Raw genomic sequence first — 25,958 nt, 5'->3', positions numbered from 1 at the left:
TAACAACTCAGGACTGAAAGAGATGGGGAAGGAAAAATTAAAGACAGGAGGGGGAGATGTGAGGAAGGAGAAGAAATTACGGGAAAAGAAAATGACGAGGAAAAGAAGGGGAAAAGCAAAAGAGTAAAAAAGAAAAACGAAAAGAAAAGAAAGGAAGAAAGAAGGAGAGGATGAAGTGGGAAGGAAAGGAATGGGAATGATAAGCACAGACAGGTAAGAGAAGCAAAGGAAATTAAATGAAAATTAGGCAGAAACGAAGACAAAGAAGATAAAACCCCTGCAGTCAGAAATACCCAAAGAAACAGAGAACAAAAAGGACACACTAATTACACCCATGGTAGATATGAATTTTCCCATCTTTGTTCAAAGCATCTGTGTTTCTCTGTGTCAGCGTTTCTCTGCTCTGTCTTGCTGGAGATGTCAAAGTCATTCACTTGTCCTAGTTTCATCATTCAGCCTGTGCCCCACATCACATTCAGTGACAGTCAACCAGACAGAAATGTCTTTCTGATGATTCTCCCTTCACCCACTGTCACTCAAGGCAGAGTACACTAATTGTGAGAGCACAGGCTTTAATAACTTGGCCCTGACACATTAACTCTGGGTCGATACCTCTGCTCTAAACAAGCAGAGAAAGTTCAGGCTTAGTACAATCCATGAACTTCTTCTGCTTCATTCCAACAAAATCACTTTCAGACGTCTCAGACGTCACATCTTTGCTTAAGGTGTTTGCAAAGGTCAGGGTTTAGAGGGTCAGACAGGAACTGAGCTCTCAGACCTCCTGGAAGGTTTTCAGTAGCTCCCACAGGTGTTTATTTTAACATTTCTTTTAATTGCATAGAAAAATGTGTCTATATTCATATGAAACTATTATTTGACCTTTCTCCCACACAAAATTTGCCTTAGATCTAAACTTACTGTAATTGTGATAAATATTCAGACAGACAAAACACACACTTGTGAATGAATAAGTACAGGGAGGACGAGCTGCTACGTCCTGTCACTTTCTGTCAACTCCACAAGAGAAGTCAAGGCTAGGAACTCACCCCACCCCAGTTGAGCGTCCTGGCGAGGTCATTTCCTGTTCCCAGAGGAAGAACAGCAACTGGGGGCTGGGGGTTCAACTGCAGCTCATCTAGAGCAGACAGGATCCACCCCACCTAAAGAGACACACATGGGAAGTATAAGATGTGGAAGAGAACATATGTTAATGGTCGCTAAAACGGGAAACAACTGCTCAGCTAAACCCGCTCTCTCTTTTCAGTGTTACTGTCACACCCACAGGGCTCCTCAGAAAGCAGGAGACGAGCTTGGAATAAAGATAGCAGAGAAGAAATAACAGAAAGTGGGCTTCCAGCCACCTGACTGGGTGAATTTTCAAACACCTGTGTGGAAACACCAGAAGTTTTATTTCATTTGCTCCACTGACACTGAAAATAGAGATGAAAACAGCAGATCTGTGGGGAACAACGTGGCGACTGTTACGTTCCTTAAATTCATACATGAAACAAACCTGCATTGTTTTCCTCAGTTTGAGGTTTGACCAGCATCTTTTACACCCTTCACCTTGCCCTGCGTTCCTCTGTGATGGGTTTAATGGTGCCGACTGGAGAATCAGCATCACCAGTTGAAGCCACTCTCCATATTTGAATAAGAGCAGTGGATGGAAATGTGAACTAATTCATATTTTCTTAAGACTAATGTTTGAAAATTTGGATGGAAGTTCTACTTGAAGGCAAAGTGGAAGTCAACTGTTAATTCCTGGTTCAAATTAGTGGTTAATGAGAATGTTTATCACTCTAAGTAAGTTATGCAGGTTCAGTCCAAACATCCCAGATCAGACCAGAATGAGAGTGCTGATAAAGAGACACTACATTGTTCATGGGCCTTTCCAATTAGCAAAGATTTTCTGGAAGAAGAAATACAAAGAGATTAGAGTAAAGTCTTACTGTGCCGTCCCCTCCGCAGGCAAGGATCCTCAGATTTGGCACTTTCCGATACAACTCCAACCTGTGCAGAAAGCAGGGAGAGGCCTGACTGAAGAGTGAAAGAGGCTTTTTTAGCAGAAAACAGAGCTGATTGGTGTCGAGTGGGTGTAATTGGTCCAAGTTTCACGAAAATTGCTCAGTCTTTGAATAGTGTATTTGAAGAAAAGAGGATAATGACTCAAACTGAAGTGAGAAGAAGGTGTTTTCCCCCAGCAATGAACTGTGATAACAGTGTTATGTGAAAGGAAGATTTAACCAGAAAATTACTGTTTCCCATAAAAACAGAGTTCCATGAACAATTGTCAAGTTAAGTAAAGCAGTGACTGACTTTAACATAAATGTAGTTTTATGTGACAGCGGTGTCTGTAAATGACGGCACTTACGCCTCTCGCAGCCCGCCCTGTGACAAGTCAAAGACTTGTCGAGGGTTCAAGATCCACATGAACATCTGTAAGACCTTAGCACCCTACACAGACAGAAACCAAGAAAAAAATCTAATAAATCTAATAAAATATATTTAAAGGCAAAAATACACTCAATGTGTAACTACAAAATGAGCAAGTAAAGACAAATATTTAACAAGTTTAATGTGTGTTCCTGTCTTTGCTGAGGATGTTTTGTCCTTTCCATCTCAGTTCAAATAACTGAACATCCTGTTCAGACCCATAAATGGGAGTAGATTCATAAAAGATGATCATTTATTAAACTCTGATGAGGTTGTGATGCAACATGATGTTATCTGCTTTATAACAGCACAAAGGCTCCACAGCAATAAAAAATGATTTGACGGTAAAGAGGTTCAGTGTTTTACATCTGAAAACTACAAGTAGTGATTTGAAGAAAGAAAAAAGAAAAAACAGCAGAGAGTGGATCTAAGTTGCATTTCAGCACATTCACTGACACTTATCCAGTTCATATAAAGCTAATGTGTGTGTGTGTGTGTGTGTGTGTGTGTGTGTGTGTGTGTGTGTGTGTGTGTGTGTGTGTGTGTGTGTGTCTCAAACAGATGAAAGTAAAAGTTTAGAACATCTGCTGACCTGGTTGCCTCCACTCTTGGGGTTGACAAATACCAAGATGGGCTTCATGAGAGGAGAAGGAAGAGGCTTCAACATGAATGGACGCCACTTAGACTCCTAAAAAAGGATCAAATCTACACTAATTCAATGAATCACTCAGCTGATTAAATGATAATTAGTCTTATTTCCTTTTCCTATCCAGGTGTAAGGTTTGTAGCAATGGACATTTTTTCCTTTTGGCTAACATTTGATAGAGCAACAATAATAATATTAGTAAAATGATAAAGTAGGGGGCTGATATTTTGGAGACTATCTCTTGTGAGAATCGTGATAATCTAATCAGGTGAGGGGAGAATATAAATCTGAACCACATCAGCCTCTCTCAGTGTAACTTACATCCAGACCCTTCTTACTCGTCCTTCGTTTGAAAGATGTCCGCTTTTTTCTCCTGGCAGAGTTCTTAAGCGAGCTCTGGGGTACACACACACACACACAGACACACACACACACACAGACACACACACACACAGAGTTGAGAGTCCAGTGGTTAGTTCACTGTTATCGTGTTCCTTGATGATGGTAATTAAAAGTGCAGTGAAGCATGTGATGTGACTGAGGGATATGTATGTATTCATGTGTGCATGTGCATTTGTGTGCGAGTGTGTTTGTGTGTGTGATGGCAGAAACCCACAGTTCCCTCAGACAGATCAGACGTGTGTCAGCTCACATCACATCAGAGACAGACTAACACACCCAGACTTTCTGTCTCGATCTTAAATTTAGATGCAACAAAGTCATTTTTCTTTACTGTCACCAAATGACAGCTAGTGAACTTTATCCACCAGTGGACTGACTGGTGAGGGACGGCTGCAGTGGGCGTGTGTGTATCTATATCTGTGTATGTGTGTGCACCTGTGGTTTCCTGACTTTGATGATCCAGGAGGGGGGTACTATGACTCCAGCGTGAGCCCCCAGTGAACATGGCTCCTCAATCTGGTGCAGCATGAAACATGTCACCTTGTTGTGGAACTGCAAGAAAAACAACAAAAACTAAAACTTCCACTCGTCCTTTAGTAACGCTGTGACACTCTAAGGTCATTTTCAAGGAAATATACATTATTCAGTTAATAAACAAATTCCTGACATTCAGATTGTCCTCGTACTTTTCATAGTAATAATGTTTGTTCCAATGTCGTATTAATCATTACAAATACCATTTAGGTACACATTTGCTTACTCTACAGTACCAACATAGGAGATAAATTACTTACAGCCTGTTTACACCAGGAGCAACTGATGGCGATGATTTCTTTGCTGTGGAAGAACTTCTGTTGAAAACTCTGCAGAAACAGAGAGACGTCCATTGAGGAGGTCTGTGTGATATCACCAATAACTCAGCAGCATTAGTGTGTGTGCACTTACTTTGCCACATTGTCTACATTTCCCCTCCTGTCTTCGTCGGTGAACCCAGTGATGTCTCAGGATGTTCTGCTGTCAGAGAGAGAGGCAGTCATTTACACATATGTCCACACACAGGAGCTTAGACACCTGCACACTTACGTCTCTGAGGCACCGGGACCCTCCCTCTCTGAAGGTCGGCTTACATCGGAAGTTAATCTACAGAAAGACAGAAACACACACACACACAAATTAAAACAAACAATGAACACCTGCACAAAATACCATGGCATATAATTCATGTGTCACAGTTATATAATTTGGTCCAAGTTGAGTTAAGACCCAACTTGTTGTCACCTTATCATAGACATTATTACACCACTAAACACTTAACTGGGAGAAAATGGACGAGCGTTGTTTTATAAATGTGTGTGTATCTGTACCTTTTCTAGTTGCTCTATGCAGCCGGTGTGAACAACAATCTTACAGGCTGCACATTTCCTCCTGGGGGCCGACTTCTTAAAGGAGAAAACAGACACACGGCACAGGAGGTGGTGAGATACAAAGCAACACACAAAGAACACACACAGGCTCTGTGAGGATGCACACTGGTGATGTGCATACTGATAAAAACAGACAAAAACAACACACAAATACAGAGTGATATTTGTTCAAGGTGCCCAAACATTTCACTTCTCTCCTCATTCAGTCTGAAAAGCTTCAGCAGCTTTTTATCAGAAGCATTATTAGTACAATAACACTCCAGGCGTGAAAAGTGACACACTGACATTATAGAGTTTAAACAGTTATTTTTCTACATTGACATGACTCAAAATAAAAAAAGAATTATGTTGGCACCTCTGAAAGTGATAAACCAGCCAGTAGCTCTGATCTATGACTTCTAACAGCATTAATTAATTTACTGAACTTTAAATACCAACTAACAACCAACCAACAAAGTTAAAGTGACAGCTCAGAGATAGTTTCAGTCATTTATCACACAGAAATAGAAAAAAGCAGGCAAACACTTTCAAGATGCCAAAGTGCTGTTTGCCGTCAATAAATAACATTAACCTGCTGGCATTTAACTTTCAATAGACAAACTAGTAATTATGGGTAATAACATGACATCTGATAATAGAGTGGTCTCAGCTCCAGTCAGTGGGTTCACTTTTGACAGTCACAGTGAGAACACACTGCCGCTCAGAAATACATCACATAAAGGATGATCAGTAAAATGTAGGAGTCCGATGGGTCTGTCGCAACAGAACTGATGGAGGAACTTGTTTACCATATACTGGTATGTGGTGATACAAGTTTAAAAAAATATTAATTATTAACAAGCGCTATATCTAAGGGATTTGTGAGTCTTCAAGGGCCTCAAACTCCATTAAAAAGTTTTAATTTAATTAAAATTTAATTAATTCATGAATTTAATTTTAATGCTTATTTTTTCTATTTTGTGAAAGCCTCCTTCACAGTCAACAGAAAGTCACCTGACAGAAGGGGGTACAGGTCCTGAGCTGGCACTACAGCTAACGTGCCATCATGTATACGGCCTGCTGACCACTTGGAAATCCAGTTTTAATGAACTGGACTTTACATATTTGGAGCATGAGAGATGGTGAACAGTTCCTGTGGATTTGACAATGTTGTTCCAAATTTAAATTAAAAAAAAATAAATAAATAAAATAAATAATTCCCCTCCTCGAACCGCCACCTTATCGTGGTGGAGGGGTTTGAGTGCCCGTATGATCCTAGGAGCTATGTTGTCTGGGGCTATATGCCCCTGGCAGGGTCTCCCAAGGCAAACAGGTCCTAGGTGACGGACCAGACTAAGAGCGGTTCAGTGACCCCTTATGGAGCGACAATTGAAGACCGTGACGTCGCCCGGCATGGCGAAGCCGGGGCCCCACCCTGGAGCCAGGCCTGGGGTTCGGGCTCGTAGGCGAGCGCCTGGTGGCTGGGTCTCCCCCCATGGGGCCCAGCCGGGCAAAGCCCGAAAGAGTGACGTGGGGCCGTCCTTCTGTGGACCCACCACCCGCAGGAGGATCCATAAGGGGCCGGTGCACAGTGGATCGGGCAGTGGTCGAGGACGGGGACCTCGGCGACCCGATCCCTGGGGGCTGAAACTGGCTCTAGGGACATGGAATGTCACCTCACTGGGGGGGAAGGAGCCTGAGCTTGTGAGGGAGGTTGAGCGGTACCGACTAGAGATAGTCGGGCTCACCTCCACGCACAGCCTGGGCTCTGGAACCCAGCTCCTTGAGAGGGGCTGGACTCTCTTCTACTCTGGAGTTGCTCGCGGTGAGCGGCGGCGAGCTGGTGTGGGCTTGCTCATAGCTCCCCAGCTCAGCCGCAACGTGTTGGAGTTTTCCCCCCAGAGTGAAAGGGTCGTTTCCCTGCGCCTTCGGGTCGGGGATAGGTCTCTCACTGTTGTTTCGGCTTATGGGCCGAACAACAGTGCTGAGTACCCGGCCTTTTTGGAGTCTCTCGGGGGGGTGCTGAAAGGTGCTCCTACCGGGGACTCCATAATTCTGTTGGGGGACTTCAACGCTCACGTGGGCAGCGACAGTGAAACCTGGAGGGGCGTGATTGGGAGGAACGGCCTCCCCGATACGAACCCGAGTGGTGTTTTGTTGTTGGACTTCTGTGCTAGTCACAGTTTGTCCATAACGAACACCATGTTCAAGCATAAGGGTGTCCATCAGTGCACATGGCACCAGGACACCCTAGGCCGGAGGTCAATGATCGACTTTGTAGTCGTGTCATCTGACATTCGGCCGTATGTCTTGGACACTCGGGTGAAGAGAGGGGCAGAGCTGTCAACTGATCACCACCTGGTGGTGAGTTGGATCCGCTGGCGGAGGAGGAAGCGGGACAGACTTGGCAGGCCCAAACGTACTGTGAGGGTCTGTTGGGAATGTTTGGCCGAACCCACTGTCAGAGGGGTCTTTAACTCACACCTCCGAGAGAGCTTCTACCAGATCCCGGGGGAGGCTGGGGACATTGAGTCCGAATGGACCATGTTTTCCACCTCCATTGTCGACGCGGCGGCTAGGAGCTGTGGCCGTAAGGTTTCGGGTGCCTGTCGTGGCGGCAATCCCCGAACCCGGTGGTGGACACCGGAGGTAAGGGATGCCGTCAAGCTGAAGAAGGAGTCCTACCGAGCTTGGTTGGCTTGTGGGACTTCCGAAGCAGCTGACAGGTACCGCAGGGCTAAGCGTGCTGCAGCCCAGGCGGTGATGGAGGCAAAAACTCGGGTATGGGAGGAGTTCGGTGAGGCCATGGAGAAGGACTACCTGTCGGCCCCGAAGAAATTCTGGCAAACCGTCCGGCGCCTCAGGAGGGGGAAGCAGTGCTCTACCAATGCTGTTTACAGTGGAAGTGGTGAGCTGCTGACCTCGACTGGGGATATTGTCGGACGGTGGAAGGAATACTTCGAGGATCTCCTCAATCCTGTCAACACGTCTTCCATAAGGGAAGCAGGGGCTGGGGATTCGGAGGCTGATCCATCCATCACCCAAACCGAAGTCACTGAGGTAGTTCGGCAGCTCCTCGGTGGCAAAGCACCGGGGGTGGATGAGATCCGTCCCGAGTACCTCAAGTCTCTGGATGTTGTTGGGCTGTCATGGCTGACACGCCTGTGCAACATCGCGTGGCGTTCGGGGACAGTACCCCTGGATTGGCAGACCGGGGTGGTGGTTCCTCTTTTTAAGAAGGGGGACCGGAGGGTGTGTTCCAACTACAGAGGGATCACACTCCTCAGCCTCCCGGGGAAGGTCTATGCCAGGGTGCTGGAGAGGAGGATCCGGCCGGTGGTCGAACCTCGGATTCAGGAGGAACAATGCGGTTTCCGTCCTGGGCGTGGAACACTGGACCAGCTCTACACACTCTCGAGGGTGCTCGAGGGTTCATGGGAGTTTGCCCAACCAGTCCACATGTGTTTTGTGGACTTGGAGAAGGCATTCGACCGGGTCCCTCGTGACATCCTGTGGGAGGTGCTCCAGGAGTATGGGGTCCGGGGCTCTTTGCTGGGGGCTATCCGGTCTCTGTACAAACGGAGCAGGAGCTTGGTTCGCATTGCCGGCAGTAAGTCAGACCTGTTCCCAGTGCACGTTGGACTCCGGCAGGGCTGCCCTTTGTCACCGGTTCTGTTCATTACTTTTATGGACAGAATTTCTAGGCGCAGCCAGGGGCCGGAGGGAGTCCAGTTCGGGGACCACAGGATTTCATCTCTGCTTTTTGCAGATGATGTTGTCCTGTTGGCTCCATCGAGCCAGGATCTCCAGCGTTCACTGGGGCGGTTTGCAACCGAGTGTGAAGCGGCTGGGATGAGAATCAGCACCTCCAAGTCCGAGGCCATGGTGCTCAACCGGAAAAAGGTGGTTTGCCATCTCCAGGCCAGGGGAGAGATCCTGCCTCAAGTGGAGGAGTTTAAGTATCTCGGGGTCTTGTTCACGAGTGAGGGAAGGACGGAACGTGAGATTGACAGACGGATCGGGGCATCGGCAGCAGTAATGCGGTCGGTGTACCGGTCCGTTGTGGTGAAGAAGGAGCTGAGCCAGAAGGCGAAGCTCTCGATTTACCGGTCAATCTACGTTCCCACTCTCACCTATGGTCATGAGCTCTGGGTCATGACCGAAAGAACGAGATCGCGGATACAAGCGGCTGAAATGAGCTTCCTCCGCAGGGTGGCCGGGCGCTCCCTTAGAGATAGGGTGAGGAGCTCGGTCACCCGGGAGGAGCTCGGAGTAGAGCCGCTGCTCCTCCACATCGAGAGGAGTCAGTTGAGGTGGCTCGGGCATCTGTTTCGGATGCCTCCTGGGCGCCTTCCTGGGGAGGTGTTCCGGGCATGTCCCACCGGGAGGAGGCCCCGGGGAAGACCCAGGACACGCTGGAGGGACTATGTCTCCCGGCTGGCCTGGGAACGCCTCGGTGTCCCCCCGGAAGAGCTGGAGGAAGTGTCCAGGGAGAAGGAAGTCTGGGTATCCCTGATTCGGCTACTGCCCCCGCGACCCGGCTCCGGATAAGCGGTAGAAAATGGATGGATGGATAAATAAATAAATTGGAGGAATTTATAATTAAAACCTACTCTTTTTGCCGTTTACTACAATGATAATAAATTATTATCTGATACATCTCCAGACAGACATTTGGAAAACAATCTGGTGGAGTCTTACTGAAAAACAGAGCTGCATATTAAAGGGATTAAAGGAAATGTGGTTTTTACAATCTGGAAACTATTTAATCATTATTTACTTTGACTTCTTCAGTCTTCTTTTCCTTAAGGCTGCTCTCTTCAGGGGTCTTTGTGCTGAGAGTCTTTGTGCAAACTGAGAAATTCTACAACGTGAATCACACATGACTGAGTTCAAAGCCTCAGCTGCATCTTTCAGACTGCCAGGTTTTTCCTCGATGACTAAGACTAAATCAGCCATCTAGCTGAGAACAGGTACAGCAGGAATGTGCTTATTCATGTCAATGTGACTTGTCAAAACAATTTAAGATTCAACTGGGGTCAGGTTGCCCCCTTATGTAGCCCAAATCACACAGCACTGATGGAATATTTCTCTAATTAAATTCATGACAGAAAGAGGTTATAGCGAATTTTGTTTTGCCACAGCTTCATCTTTCTGGCAGCAGCCTCTCTACATGTTCTCATACACTCACTACAACTGCATACCACTCCTGCAAACGTACAGAAGGTCACTGTATTACTGTCAGAATTAAAGGTCATTTCTTTGCATGAGGTCTGTGGATGGACAAAAGGTCCATAAGGCTGTAATTTAAACACTCTCTACACAGCTCAGGGTTAATGCAACTTAAAATCTCTCTCTGTTTAACTAAGAAACTTTTTCTGCTCCTTTGCAGACATGGTTCATCTGAATGAGAATACAACACACTCAGTTTCCACCTGCTCTGTGCATGATGTAAACATGACCTGTGAATGACCATAATTTAACTGTATAAATCATGAAGAAGAGATGGGGTAGATTGAATTTCAGGCATATGATCTCAAAACTATTAAACAATAAATATGAAAAAACATATATATCAATCTTAGTATAAATTCTCTGCATGTAGAATGAAAATTACAGCCTTGCACTGAAATCCAAGCTGCTCTCCTTCTTGCTGCTTTATCTCTGAATCCAGAACAACAGAAAAAGAAGTTTACCACTGCAGTTGCAGGACTGTGGAAATACTTAATCTTCTCTATGTAATGGCTGGCTCAGGGCCAGTGTCTGCCCCCAGTTTAGATTGACCCCACTTGACTGACCTTAGATCAGCCAACCATGCCGCTTCACATGTATCACGCTGAAGTCATCAATTCTTTCCATTTTAATGGATGAATTAAAGTGATGCATGTGTGACAGAGTAAGCCATTTAAACAAACTGATTCTGATTTTATAAAGCTAAATTTGGTATATAATTTAGTATATAAAGCTAAATTTGGTATATAATTTAGTATATAAAGCTAAATTTGGTATATAATTTAGTATATAAAGCTAAATTTGGTATATAATTTAGTATATAAAGCTAAATTTGGTATATAATTTAGTAGGTTTCAGTTTGAAGGGTCTCACAGTGTCATGGATTGAGCTAGAATGAAAGTATTTGACAAAGAGTCATTCAGAAAACAAAGGAGTGGTCAGTGTGAACACTACTCACTGCAGTCTTTAGAAGGCATGTGTCCTCTCCGAGATAACACAGCTCTCCGGAACAACTCGTCTCCATCCACAGGTGATCCCCATTCACTGCGTTCTCCTGCAGAGACACAGGCAAGAGGCAAATAATGACATAACACCTCACATTATCCTCATGTATCTCTCACTCCGATTATTTTCAGTCACATTACACTGCAACCATATGCACATAAACGCTCGGCAGTGAAAGCGGTCAACAAGCGTGTCAAGCACATAACTGCTGCTGCTGAGTAGGTGAGTAATTTCACAGTGCATGTTAATTTAAGGCGCTAATCAAAACACTGCAGGAGTGACTGCTTCAAGTGCTAATATGCACATAGATGCATACAAACATGTATGAGTGTGTGTCTATGTACATGTGTGTTTCGGTGAAAGGATACTGGGTTCACTCTCAGAAAATATTCTTAGAGGTAAAAGTAAAGTCATAAAAAGTCTTATACTACTAAACATCATATTATTGATTACTTCTGCCTCCATGTGTAACTAGCTTTGTATTTTTTGAGCTGTCACTGATCTGAACTATTTTATATATTTTGGTAGAGGGGCTCTTCTTTCTGGAGCTTCTTAAGATGCTCTTACCCTCATACAAGTGTTGTAGGAATCGCATGTTAAATCTACAGTCACTTCAGTTCAAGCACCTTTAGGTAACACCTGCTAAGCTTCAGAAGGTTGGCAAGATGGATTTTGCAATCACCTTAGCCTTAGGATACTTTTGGGAAATGAGGCTCTGGAGTGTTATAGGAAGACCCAAAGCTATGTAATCCTTTTCTAAACTCCTTCCCTCACTCATTAAATCATGGCCAAACCTGCTCCTGCCAAGGTAAATCAATTTCAACAACCATTTGTTTACATCTGCAGTTCTATATGAAACACACACACACACACACACACACACACACACACACACACACACACACACACACACACACACACACACACATTTGATTGTGATGCCCCTCAGTGAATACGTATTGGTAAATCAGTAGCATGTAATAGGTCCATAAAGCCTTGGTAACCCACCCCTCTGTGAATATTAATGTGTGATCACATATAGTGATTACTATGAGAGTGTGTGTATGTGTGTGTGTGTGTGTTGTGTAGAGAGAGAAAGGCCAGAGATGACGTGGTGGAAGTGTTCCTGCAGTCAGAGCCAGAGGGGACCCTCAAATGTGTTCCAGCAACCGTTAGTCTACTTCCACCTTCCAATTAATAATACATGCATGTTTTATTACCCATTCACTATTAATGCACGATTTATTTACCTGACTGTTCAGGGTAATACTTTATCAGAAGTAATGAAACTATGAAGTTATGAGTGGACCACGATCACTTCAGACTTCAAATCAGCCACACTGACATGCTAGTTGTTTCTTGATTGTACAGAAACAGTTTTTAGCACAGGGTTTGAGGCATTCTGGATGTTCTTTTTAGGAGCTTTGGTAAGACTGCTGTGTTTTAAGTTGCTCCCAGTTTGATTGTTCTAAAGCAAAACTTCCCTCAGTGTGTCACAGTCATTCTTTTCTTTCTGAATCAGATAAAAACACAAGTCAGCCCTTCTTCTGTTCATCAACTCAAATCATAAAATAATGTTTGTGTGATAAAATAACTACATGTACACAGTTACAGAGTTCTTAACCTTTCACTTGATTTGACCTTTTCTGCTGAACTGCGGGCATTTGACAAAACTGCACACTCTTGTTGCTAATACAGGAATTAATGCTTGTTGTCACACTGCTTGAGATATCAGTGTAGAGTGCCACAGCTGAAATGTTTTGAATTGTGCATGTCTTTGAAACAGCTTTGTAAATGTCATATCTTTATTTAAATGGCAATAACAATGCCAACCAAACTTCTCGTTGCACTTTTGGACCACTGCAGTCTAATTCTCAGAGTACTATAATTTCCCTAAGCATTGGGCCTTTGTGACATCTCAAAGCAGACAGCATCTAAAAATGGCTCTTTAGCATCGTGAAGCTTTTTGTAAATGAAAAGTCACATCTCATAAAGTCCTGACACATAAAACTTTCTTTCCCGTGCTTAGCTATCGAGATATTTTCTCAACAATTCAAAAGATAATTATTGCTTTTCACTTCCACATGAACATAAGGCTGTTGCAATCAGTCTGCTAAAAAATCTGTTGCCATTAAAATCCAAATGTCATTCAGTGACTCAGGCAGACAGTAGAAGGACAGAGATGGTCTTTGTGGGCAGTATTTGAACCCACCCTGATCAATATACATGATGATGTACACGCACAAGCTCGCATGTATAAAATCTAAAATATTAATATATATGCAAAAAATACACAATATCATAACAAACCCAAATCTTATAATTATTTGACATTTATATCAAGTGTATGTGCATGTCTGACCGTCCAGTCCACGCAGGCTCGTAGCTCCTTGTTGGGGCCATTGGATGCAGGAGGCAGGGAGGGCTGGGGTGGACCGAGGTGCTGGAGGCCTGAACGGGAGATTGCTTTCCTAAGACCAACACAAAACAAGAAAGAAACTTCATCAAAACTTTCTCTAAATACACGGCAGCTACATCTCTGAGAACTAGACTTCAGGATAATTTAGTATGTAAATAAATTATTCATGTCATGAGACCACATTCAGGCGGGTTCAGCTGGAGATTTTTGGTTGAGGAGAACTGGGAACAGCTTGGAGGACAGACTGCCAGCAGCACTTTGGGGTGACGAGAGCGAGACGGAGACAGATCTGTTCTGTCACTGGATGAGTCAGCAGTCATCTTTCTCTCCATGTTACACTCTCGCTCTCGCCCTATTATTCTTAGTATTCACATGTTCTTGAATGTTCCGGTCTATATGTTTATCTTCTCTTATTCTTCCAGTAACTTTTGAATCAACACCTTTCAACAGTGGGGTTGAGGTCAGGACTTCTGACTCTTTCAGGCTTAAATGTTTCAAAACTTTTTCTGAATCCTAACTTTAATTATTGCTGATGATTATTTGGTGTTGTAGAGAAATGCTGTGTTTAAAAAAAACATTTTTTCTGGAGCTTCAACACACAAATTAACTTCCCAAGGTCTTTAAACATGAATCTCTTGAACTTATTCTTTACAGAAGAACAATTCAGAGATTCGGTATTCTCCAGAGAAAGCACTGCTGAGGTGGAAAAGCCACTAAAAGCACCTTGTTTTCAGACCGCATGATTTATAAACTGCAGTGGAACACAAAGGAGGCATAAACACTGGAGGCAGGGTAGAAAATCTACAGCGTGAGATTCAAGTCAAGGTTCCTTTATATTTCAGTATTATTAATCAATCCTACATTGTGCATTTCATTATTAATATGATGCCTTTGACAAAATAACATCAATTCAAATACAGACTGTAACATAAACTTGTTGAATCCAGTGGAAATGTTTATCTAAGTTTTAGTCTTGATGAAAATGACTATTGGTTTAAGTCTGTTTTGTTAGTTTTAGAAGAACATTTAGATGTTTGACTGCCCACTTTAATACTGAGGCGCAATTATTCCTCTTGATCGTAACACAAACAAACTCTGACTGAAAGTAATGTTAATGTTACATCTATGTGAAGGTTAGATGATCTAACCGTTTCATAAATCTCAACAAACTGCCTGCATTTTGTACCTTTTATTTAGCTTTACCCGGGCGCTGATGACTGTATCTCATCAGTGTTTAATGAAATTACTGCTAATTAGAATGAATTGTTGTCTGAGTGTGTCAGTGGAAAAGGCTGCACAGAACATCTGACTCCCTGTTGAAAGTTTCAGTGGCCGTGTGTCTAAAATTATCAGCCAGGACAAAGAGGAGTCCACTTACACACCGTGTAACCTGATGACACACCCAGACATACACACTTGCATGTACACACACTCACGACTGCTTGGATAAAAATAGCTTTGCGTGGGTGACAACAGCAGAAATGCAAAGACCTATGGTTACTGGACATATGCCACATAACACAGGAGACCACACACACTTTTCATGAGTAATGTCAGAAATAAACCTACTCTGGTGAAAGGACTAGTAGACAAAGTAAACGACCAAAAGGAAAACTGGACTTTTCTGTTTTACAGTTCAAGTGTGATTTTTAGAGTTTTAGTTTGGTGGCATTTAAATTATAACCTGCACCTCTGAGATCTCAGGACATGGCAACATGTTCATGAGGCGAAGTAAGATGAGCGGTCAGGCTGTGAACAAACTCTGAGTTTTATTGAAACCACTTATTTGGAAATGAAACCAAAGGCAGAAAGTAAGTGTGAACATTTCTGACGTCAAACACACAAAGGTCCTGTGGGTTTGGTGTGGTAAGAATATGTGATATTTCCTGGGCCATATTTTAAAAATAACTAACTAATTAACTTTGACCTACTGTACTTACTGTGCACATTTTTTCTAACAGTGTGTTGACTTTTATTTTTCATCTAAAAATAATCATGGCCAAATTTAAAACTTGATGTTCACTTTCACTCGAGTTTCACTTCATGCTCTTAAAAAAGTGGTTTTTGCTGAATGTTTAACCCATGGTACCTGAACAGGAATGAATAAATACTGTGTTAGTGTGTATCTGCATGCACAGCTTGCAGTATAGTATATATAGTACACTGTGTACCTGAGTGTGTTTTTCTGCAGAGAGGAAAGGCCACAGCTTCTAAAAAAGACCGGCAGTGACAATGTTCTTCACGCACAGAACAGGAAAAATGAGACTGCACACTTAAACACACGAACACACACTGATGCCAAGGTCAGGGGGCACCATTATATTTGAGTGAGCCCTAATCTACTAAAAGCAGATAGGATGACAGACATTAAGGCTCAGTCATGGATTCTAGAAAAAAATAAAAAAAAGTTTTCTACAGTCCGATCACAGCCAAACACACACACAGCCTCAGTCTTTGTAAGTAGATCAGTAAAAGGCCATCAAACTAAAAATAAATGTTTAAAAGCATTTAAATAAACAGGAACGCCAACAGAAAAAAAAACCACCTCCTGAAAGAGCTCAAATCCCACCACAATCATTTACTGCTGTGTTTTTCTGTCCTTTTTGTTCTGTCAAGCTAAAGACAAACAAATAAATGCAGTTAAATGGCTTATTTAGGCATACCAGCTTTATATCAACAATCAGAGAGATGTAGAAATGTTCAACGTCTTCAACATTTCACAGTGTCTCCATGGGCCTCCTCTAAAGCCACTGTGTACAGACTGTCAGTTTCTACCCCTGCTGATTCAAACTTTGATTCGGACCTGGTGATAAGTCGTCTGCACACCTTACGTCTTCACTGTGTCCCTCTTTGGACAACATGAGAAAGCTATGAATCGAGTAAGTTAAACTAACAGGTAAAGAATCAAGTATAATGACAAATAAGTGGTGTCTCCAGCTAATGTTAGAGTTTTTAAAGAGGTAGGAAGACAGTGTGTTAGAGGTTCCAGTGAGGAGATTAAATTGAACTCTGAATCATAGAGTTGAATACAGCTGCTTCCAGTTATAACACCAGCTACTCTCCCTCTACTCTATAATTCTGACTCCCTCCTCTTTCCTCCCTTTATTCTTCTCTATATCTGGCCCTTTCCTCTTCACTGTCTCTGTTTTATTCTGGAACTAATCACTCTCCTCTTCCTCCTCCATATTCCTCTTCTCTCCTCCTCCTCCACTCTGTCTCCTCTTGTCCTTACATCACCTCCAGTTCTCTCAGATCTTCCTCTCCCATCTCCTCCTCCCTCTCTAATCTCCCTTCGTTTCGGCTCCCACTGCCTCCGTCCTCCTCCTCTCTTCCTCCTCTCTCCCGTCATTGTCTGCTCTTCTTTCTCATCCTCCCCCTTGTCTCCTCTCCTTATTTTCCTCCTCCTCCTCCTCCTCCTCCTCCTCTTCCTGCAGAGGTGGGTTGTCCGCGTTGCTATGCCAACGGCACAGCGGGCGCATCGGCAGCGCATCCAGTAATTATATTGGTAGAGAATCTGCTCTGTGCATGTGTGTACGTTACAGTAAATGCAGTTACTTACACAGAAACCTCATAACCCTGTGTGGGATGGTCTGTGTACACGTGGACACACACACACACACACACACACACACACACACACACACACACACACACACACACACACACACACACACACACACACACACACACACACACACACACACACACACACACACACACACACACACAGTCTTCATTTCACAGCCTACACACTGAGGGTGGTGTAAGTCTTGTAATTCCTCAACTCTTTTCTAAATACAGATCCTGTGTAACCATGGTGGGGTCAACAGTTACTACAGTAGGAATAGTTTGCGTAGTATTTGGTGATTAAGGTGGGAAACCTACACTTGTGTAATTTTCTTCACACCACTGCTGCAGTCATTTTAGCAGTCTCTGACATCCCCTCCATATCCACCAAGCCTTGCCGTGGCTATGCAACACCATTTGTGATTAATGGTAAAGCAAGAACAAAAACTAGTGGCTGCAAAAATAAAAAGGCAGCTGCAAGTGGGAGGAATCGAATTTAACATCTTCTGACTCGAGAAGATGTTGTGATTATGTGGGAGAAGTTGGTTCACAGACACACAACTGCACCAGTGTGGGTTTGGTGTTTCTCGGTATTTATACTTTCATAAGCATTTTTTCTTATTTGGATGAAAGGATGATGTGAGAAATGTGTGTTTTCTTTATCTGATCCTGTGCTAACGTCTTAAAATTTGAAAAACAGTCAAATGCAACACATCCCTTATGTTTTATGAAGTTACTTCTGCCACATTCCAGCAAATGCATCCACTCAAGCATTCAAAAACAGAACATTTTTATATTCTCACTGAGTTAACTTCAGCTGAATTAAAGGCAACCGACTGTGGCTTCAGTAGTTATGTATGAGTAACAACCAAGAACAACAATTCTGAGTTATGAGTCACACCTCAATTTAAAACATGCATTAAGCACCGGAAGAAATCCAACACCTGCACAAAATCCTGACAGCTGCACAACAAAAAGTCACCAGCAGCCTTGAAATGCACACCGCAGTCAGAACCGTTCGATTCCATTTAGAGTGGGCGATGACAAGAAACATCTCGAGAATTGAACCGTTTGTTGATTGAAGATGTAAAGTTGGATATGATCACTGTACAGACACAGTTCACAGTTCTACTTACCGGTAACGAAGAAGCCGGTGAAACCACCGCACTTTTTTTATCCTCCCTGTCCTTCCTCCCTGTCCACTGGTGCCCACATTTATCATCACTGTTCTCCAAGGTTCTCTCAGTTTTTACTTTGCTACTATCCAAGTTCATCAAGGTAACAAATAAATTTAAATCCAGCACAGACTGAATCAACCAACAGTTACTTCCCTACACTCACAGCACAGGTCAGGTAATTATGCGAATCAACGTAACGGGCAATAGAGACCTGATACAGTACCAGACATCTGAGCTCTGTGCTGTGTAACCATGTGTGTGTGTGTGTGTGTGTGTGTGTGTGTGTTTTAGATTCAGGTAAAGGTCAAAGCAGCAGAAGGAACACAGTACTGATCCAGCTGAAGATCATGCCTGGGTATTGATCAGGCCTGTGGTCAGCCAAAGCAGGGGTGAGAGAAAGTCAATAGTTAAGAGGGAATTACAAAAGGCAAACAGTTTTTAGATTTGAGTATCTCGTTTTCACTCTGTTCCTCCTTCTGTTTCCCCTTTTTCCAGCCTTCTCCCCTCTGTCTTCTTTGCCCTTCACCCTTACAGGTGAATCGTTTCTATTTTTGGCACATTACGTAACAGGTAACCTGGCAAGGGCAACCTGAGAAGCACATGTAGGCACACAAGTACCTGATGACGTGCTTACATACAGTATGCACGTGCACACACATTGATCAGTTCAGAAGAGCATTTAGCTGGACCGCATCCAGAGTCAGTCTGTAGATTTAAAGGTCAAAAATACTTTTTATGCCTCTTTATGCTAATGCAGAATTTAATTTGTGACAGTGCAGGAAAAGAAACTGTGTTCCGCAGGATTAAAATGTCTCCTTTACACCAAAGATATAAATTATACAAGTACTGATAAAATAAATATATTCTCAATTCTCAATGTAACTTTTTATTTTTCCAATTAATTTAATTTAATAATTTGTCTGGTCCACCGACACGTTGAAACACACGAATACAATTACAGTCTCATGACAGTTGCTGGTTGATTTTCACTGGAAACCACCAACAAGAAGGTGATAGAAGACTAAACCTACACAGTGATCTGTCAGCTGTGAACATACACTTGAACAGGTTTAAATACATGCAACAGAAAGTTACAGATTTTCATGTACATTGAGTTGGACAAACTTCATACTGCCACTGTGACATTCAGTACAATCTAACAAAACACTCATTGTTTTTTCTGTTACTCCATTGCTGCTTTTTTATTTAGCTACTCTCTTTCTTCTTTCTTTCTGTCTCAGTGTGTACATGTGTTAATGTGTGAGAGATACTAGCACGTAATAGACAAAGGTTCATCACCACATACAAAAACTCTCACAGACTATATGAGAAGAAGGCAGAAGGCTTTCAGCGTCACTTTTAACATCTTATAAATAGGAAACACGTCCCAAAAAAACCCTCGTCCCTTCACCTTATATGTGCTAATTGTTCAAAACAGGCTCAAAATGATTCAGATAGCCCATAGCATGCTAATACTGACACCAAGAACTCGCTTGGCAATAGCAGGTCAAAGATAATATCTGACTGACTGCACCATAAAGCCCAGTGTGGTTAATGGGCTGTTTACACATACTGTATTCTGGGCCTGTACTGCCCCCCCCCCCCGGCATCAGACTGCAGCCACTTATTTCCAACTTTTTGGATTTATTTCCATAAAGAAATGCACCAGTTGCTCTTGAATTTCTGGCAAGGTTGGTGCTCAAGGGGTGTTTGCAGGAGCTACCACCAGCAAACACGAGTGGCTCCACACTAACATGGACCGAGATCCTAAGGACAACTTTCACAGCAGTTACACCAGTGCATTAGCACAGCGGGGGTGCAAGCACAAAACACAGCATAGTCCAACAAAAAGTTGAATCTTGCTCAACTCAGTGCATTGTCATCCAGACACAGACTCCGCTGCCCAATCAAACAAGAAAACACACACTTTGGTAGATTACTGTGGATTTTTCAGACAATCCCTTTACCATGGTTATATATGCAACTAGGATTTTCTTAACACATAAAGGAACTGGACAGCAACAATATTTCTTTCCTGTGTGTACTTGAAATGTCAAAATGTTGTTTTCCAGATGTGACCAACAGAGTTATACATGTACGCTGTGCCATACAACGCTCTGGTTTCAGCCTCAGTCTTACCTCAAACACACCACAATACACACAGAGACACACAGGAACATGACCGCATACATATAACAACTAACAATAGCAGGAAGAAATCAACACACAAAGGACACACGCACAAAGATACATACACACACACATACACAATCAGTTACCATTGAGACCTATATGTAATGGGGGTTTTAATTATCGTCAATCTGCACAAAACTATTTCTTATCTGCACACAGACAAAATCTCATCTCTCTGCATTTGATAGTCACTGTGTTTATATGTGCGTGTGTGTTTGCACATGTGAGTGTGGGCAGGGTGTGAAGGGTGTGGTTGTCATGGCAACCCCACTCAGACTTCCTTCCCAGTTTTATCTAAGCATACAGCATTCCTCTCAGTGTCTGTCCGTCTTCCTCCCGGTCGGTCTGTCTATACCAGGTTACCTCTGCCTCTGTGACCGTCTTCCTAATTGTCTGTCTGTAACAGTATCCGTTAGTCACTAAAAGCAAATGTAGCTGTAGATAACGTAGCTCTCCTCGTGCCTAGGCGGCAGACGCCAACCAGCCACCAGCTTGGGTGATTTCACACAGCTGTTCCCCCCCACCCCGCTGAGCCACACTGATTATCTACTATATAAAAGACCTGATGCACCTGTCTCTAAACCAGCACCACTGCCACAACTGGCACGGTTATGCAAGGAGCAGGCCACACAGCACTGATGTCTTTCCAGAGGAGTCTTAACTGATTAGGTGTTCATGGTCTACGTTGAAACCTAGCTGCAACATGCATTTTCTGCAAAACTGACTGAGAAGAAAGTAGAGTTGTATTTCTGGGGGTCAAGATTAATTCTGATATTCTGATATATGTTCCAGGTCCCAGTACTGTGCATTCAGTTCACTTCCATTAAGCCATATGCTGGTACATATGGCAGAATGGAAGTGACCTTTGTAGAAAACATATGCTCCACTTGTGCCTTTTGCTGCTATGAAAAGTCAAAATGTCTCCTGTGAAATAAGTCTAATTATTTAAGTGGTGATCATCAACTGGCAGCCTGATATCTGACCTGTAGACCTGAGTCTCAATTTGTCTGGGAAATCCCAACCCAAGTCCTTTAATTGGCTGTATACAGAAATCATCATGTTCAATACTCATTTTTGTCTAATCAGATCTGGCAATTTTTGTGCTGATTGGCCTAATGTGATTCAGGCATTACAGTTGTTCACTGCTGGGCAAGAAGTATTCACAAGGGAACCTAAACTAGTACCCCCAGTGTTTCCTGTAGAACCTTGCAGTGGAGGTGCTCAGCCTCACCTCTGCTTCACTGTTGAGAAATTACAACACTGCCACAAAATATATTAAACCTACTGAGTTCCAGGCAAAACAAGCAGGGGCACTACATCACAAAGTCTGAACAATGTCCTGGGAAAAACCTGAACCTCTGAAAAAACCTGAGGCTCTGGACTCTGTGGCATGTGGGTGTTTATGAATCAAAAATAACAAGAGAAATGCCACTTTTTACATAAAAATGATCAGGTTTACGCCTTTAGCAATTAAGCAGGCTAACAAAGTCTGGATCTGGCACATTTTTCAAACAGTAACATACTAATCAGTATTTGACAGCAACAGCATACTAACTCCACCACGTACACTATCCACCATACTAACTTAAGGTGGTTACAAAAGTATTAATAAATATTACATCCTAATACTACTTTATAATCTGTGATCATATTTCTATACATACAAGTGTTCTTGAGAGTGAGTCTGACTGAGTTGGGGTTTTTCTCTACTTTAATAAGTATAATATATTTAATTACAGTCTACTCTTGTCTTCTCTGTGGGTCTCTGACAGGGAGTGGGTGTGTGAGAGCAGCTGCAGTCAGGAACACTATCAGCTCTTATTATGGCGATCACTGTCTTCACACACACACACACACAAAGCTAACATGCAGGCACTTCTGGACAACACACAGCTCTTGTGAATGCTTGTGCAATGTGGGGAGCAATAACACAGAGACAGACTCAGAAACACACATAGAAAAAGAAATCCATAACAGAAACACAGAAGCAAAGCAAAGCGTTCCCAGTCCACTGCTTTATTTCACTGTAAACTGAATGTCTTCAGGTTCCGCAGTGATTTCAGGACGTCACATTCGCCTCTGGGAAATTGTGATTAACATATCTGACCTTTTACGGACTGTATTTGTTAATCAGTGATGAAATTATTCAGCAGCTGAAGCCATAGACACAAGAGACAGAACACAGTGGAACAGAAAATCTGATATATACCTTATTATATATATTTTATTCTAAAAGTTCAATATAGTGACTCCTGACAAAAACTGAACTATTCACACTGAACACCTATAAAACATTACAACATTTCTCTCCTGTTTGTGTTTTGTCTGCATATGTATGTGTGTGTGTATCCGGCTGTGAGGCTGGATACAGGAAGCCTGACTCTTTCCCTCTGACCTTCCTCCCTCTATTTATAAGCATTTTCTGCCTCTCTCTGAATAACAAGCATGTCAATTTTACCCTCTAAACTTTGCCCTTATTCTCTAAATTCCAATTCCATATAGTATAAACTACTTTATACTCATTTCCATTGTAGACAGTTTATGAATAGGCCTTAAATCTACTGTCAGTTAAGAATCACAAGCTGCAGACAGTATTTGACTGTATTAATAGTGTTAATATTGGATTTTTGTTGTTTTTATTTTATTTATTTTTCAGGGCGAGCACATTAGAGGCTCAAAACCAGCCCAGATTTAGCACATACCTTATTAGGAGACAGTACACATCTCCCTTCCTGTCAATTAAGTTTACTTCTGCTACGGTGGTAAGACAGGACAAAATACTAATAGCAATTCACAGAAATGTTACAAGCATTAATTTGATTATTATTAAAATTAAAACTCTCCATATTTCTATGGTTCTTAAGGACTTCAGGAGAGCACACACACATCTGATGCTGCCCTTCACTGGACGAGGTGAAGGTCTGAGTGTGTGTTTGATTGAACAAGTGTGTCTGCCCTTCACTTCACTTCTCCACTGGCCTACATTATCTATCCTCGGGGGCTGGAAGAGGAAGAGAGAGGAGCAGGGAAAAAATGATAGAGATTGGAGATGAGAGGACACGTGAGGCGAGAGGAGTGAGAGAGAGGAAAAGGGATAACTGTGAGAGGAGAGAGAGGGCGTGAAGGAGAGAGCATCTGTAGGCGGTCTTGGCTTTACCCAAAGGCCTTGGCTTCTCTCCTCATCCTCCTCCTCCTCATCATCATCTCTCCTTCACACTTTCACTCTCTACTCCTCTCTCTCCTTCTCCTCCTTAACCTCATCTACCTCTCTATTTACATCCAACCACTATTTCTCTTCCTTTTTCCTCACTCACAGCTACAGTTAATATTCAGATCCAATTTGTATTTATTGTGTTACCTCACAACATCAGTGTAAGGTAACAGTAAAGCACAGCATTAATGCCTTTCTAGCCCATCGCTTTGTCAACTGCTGCATAATTTTACATATGAGGTGACTGGACTGGACAACAAATTTAGATTTATATTCAGTTGGACAGTTTTTACAAAGAATCACTTCAGTTATATTAAGCCCAACATTAAATGCATGGATCCTCGTCTTCGAGATTTTGATTTCTACTGTACTAGCTGATACTGTAGAGGCCAACACTGCTGCTTCGCTACCAGCCTTTCTCTCTCGTTCTGTCCAGAGCAGTCAGCAGCGTTTCTTTTCCAAACCTCCCACTCAGAAAACCCACTCTGTTTCTATAAGTAGGAAAGAGAGAACGAGAGTGAGAGAACTGCTTATTGTCTGTGAACTGACTACTAACAGTCACAGTGGTGGAGTGTCAGCCCAACATACTGCTGAAACACACACACAGACACAAAGAGTGGTTCCTATCTCGACGGTGTGGAAAAGAGAGTGGAGAAAAATGAATTATCAGATAAAAGTCTAAAGAAAAGTAAAATCAAATGAATGAAAGAGAAAAGTGCTGCTGCCAAAAGGCAAAGACAGCCTAAGTGAGGGCCACCAAAGGTGTTTAAGCTTTACAAATATTCTCACCCCAAAGACAAGCCACCAATATGTTAGAATGACACATCCTGTCTAGAGGCAGGTGGTCCAAGTCACACCAAGTCTGTGCTGTGACTGTCACAGACTCAACTGAAAGTGATCTCAAGCATGGCCTATGAAATAATATTAGAGCGAATTATAACTAGCCCTAGACCTGTTCTTGCTTTGCCAAATATCAACAAGAAGACAAAGGTGTAATTGCCCAGTAATGTCGCAGTGGCAAGTTTGTCGATGTCGACCCCACAGGAGACATTAGTGCCTGAAGAAACACACCAGACTCTCTTAATGAACTGCCAATAACAACACACACACCCTGCAGGTGATTTAGCTTACTGCCAACTGGTGAGCAAAGAGGAAAGGGTAAAAATGAGATTTGAATTATTGATATTGAAATATTGATTTCAAGTAACACAAAACAAAATGGACAATTTCATTACATATTAATAAATTGCAATCACACCTGTTACAACATCATGACTGGACACTGACTGGATTTCTCACTTATCACTAATTTTGCATATTCATGAAAGCATTTCTGAAGCAGTGTGCTGAGATTATGGCCCGTTTGCCTCTATGGCTGCAGGTTTGGACATGTGAAGCCAGCAAGACTTCAGGTGAGCATGTAACACAAACGCATACCAAAGGTGTGTTCAGAGTGAATGTGATGCAAACTTAAAGCAGCACGAATACATGCAAAGTCACTGGGCAGACAAACTGATGCAAATGATGTTAACAGACGCAAATTCAGGCGAAGACAAGTCCAGTTGCAGTAAGTGAGGATTGTGACACTGCTTCATGGAGACAGGACCAAAAAGAACTGAACCCCTGGGATATAACTACTGTCCTTTATGAAACTAGCCTCTATTAACACACAGACACACACACGTCCTCAGTAAGATTCCCTGATGTGTCAAGGAGTAGGAGTAGTATGACTGCTTCCACCAGATAATGTAGTCCTGACAGTAACAAACACAGTGAAGGCACAGAATCTTGCATTTGCAATTAATCAACTAAATATTTTGCTTAGAAAATGAAAATAGTGCTAATGACTGTTGAATTGCCCACAGACCCCGGTCACACTTCAACTAATTTGACCAATAGTCCAAAATCCACAGATATTCAGTTTACTGTCATGTGACCAAGAAAAGCACCAAACATCTGATGAGCCAAAATATTCCACATATTTGCCTCACAATGACTAAAACAGTTATTCAGTTATTACAAAATTTGAAGATATATGTTCTGTCAATTGACCATTTGACCGGTACATCAAAACCAATATGCTTTACTAATATGTTTTGCTGTTTGTGTGGAAAATGTAAAGAGATTAAGAAAAAGGGCCTATCGATAGAGAAATGTGGAAAACAAGCCTAGTAAACTGTGAACAGAGCTGGAAACAAGGGAAAAGTGAACTTCAGGTGAGCTGGGAATCTGCTGAAACCTGCTCAACTGGATTTTAAAATAATTCTCA

The 25,958-nt window shown here is 42.7% G+C and overlaps 1 protein-coding gene across 7 annotated transcripts in view; it reads right to left on the bottom strand.

The window, feature by feature from the left end:
* The window catches only part of dgki (diacylglycerol kinase, iota), a 53,654-nt gene that overhangs the window by 16,350 nt on the left and 11,346 nt on the right, over window positions 1–25,958 (bottom strand). For 2 of the 7 annotated variants that reach the window (XM_026326539.1, XM_026326543.1), the window contains exons 2-13: window positions 13,484–13,592; window positions 11,075–11,170; window positions 4,846–4,920; window positions 4,565–4,621; window positions 4,427–4,495; window positions 4,276–4,344; window positions 3,917–4,033; window positions 3,401–3,475; window positions 3,026–3,121; window positions 2,372–2,454; window positions 1,950–2,010; window positions 1,047–1,160 (exon numbers count right to left, since the gene is read on the bottom strand). In XM_026326539.1, the coding sequence (XP_026182324.1) occupies window positions 1,047–1,160; window positions 1,950–2,010; window positions 2,372–2,454; window positions 3,026–3,121; window positions 3,401–3,475; window positions 3,917–4,033; window positions 4,276–4,344; window positions 4,427–4,495; window positions 4,565–4,621; window positions 4,846–4,920; window positions 11,075–11,170; window positions 13,484–13,592 (1,021 nt within the window). The remainder of the gene's footprint in view (window positions 1–1,046; window positions 1,161–1,949; window positions 2,011–2,371; window positions 2,455–3,025; window positions 3,122–3,400; window positions 3,476–3,916; window positions 4,034–4,275; window positions 4,345–4,426; window positions 4,496–4,564; window positions 4,622–4,845; window positions 4,921–11,074; window positions 11,171–13,483; window positions 13,593–25,958) is intronic. The other 5 variants (XM_026326544.1, XM_026326542.1, XM_026326545.1 and 2 more) reach the window with 5 other exon arrangements.

This window comes from Mastacembelus armatus, chromosome 23, assembly GCF_900324485.2.
Source record: "Mastacembelus armatus chromosome 23, fMasArm1.2, whole genome shotgun sequence".
Classification (NCBI taxonomy): domain Eukaryota; kingdom Metazoa; phylum Chordata; class Actinopteri; order Synbranchiformes; family Mastacembelidae; genus Mastacembelus; species Mastacembelus armatus.
Note: the sequence above shows the minus strand (reverse complement) of the source record. Positions and strands in the feature narration are given on the sequence as shown.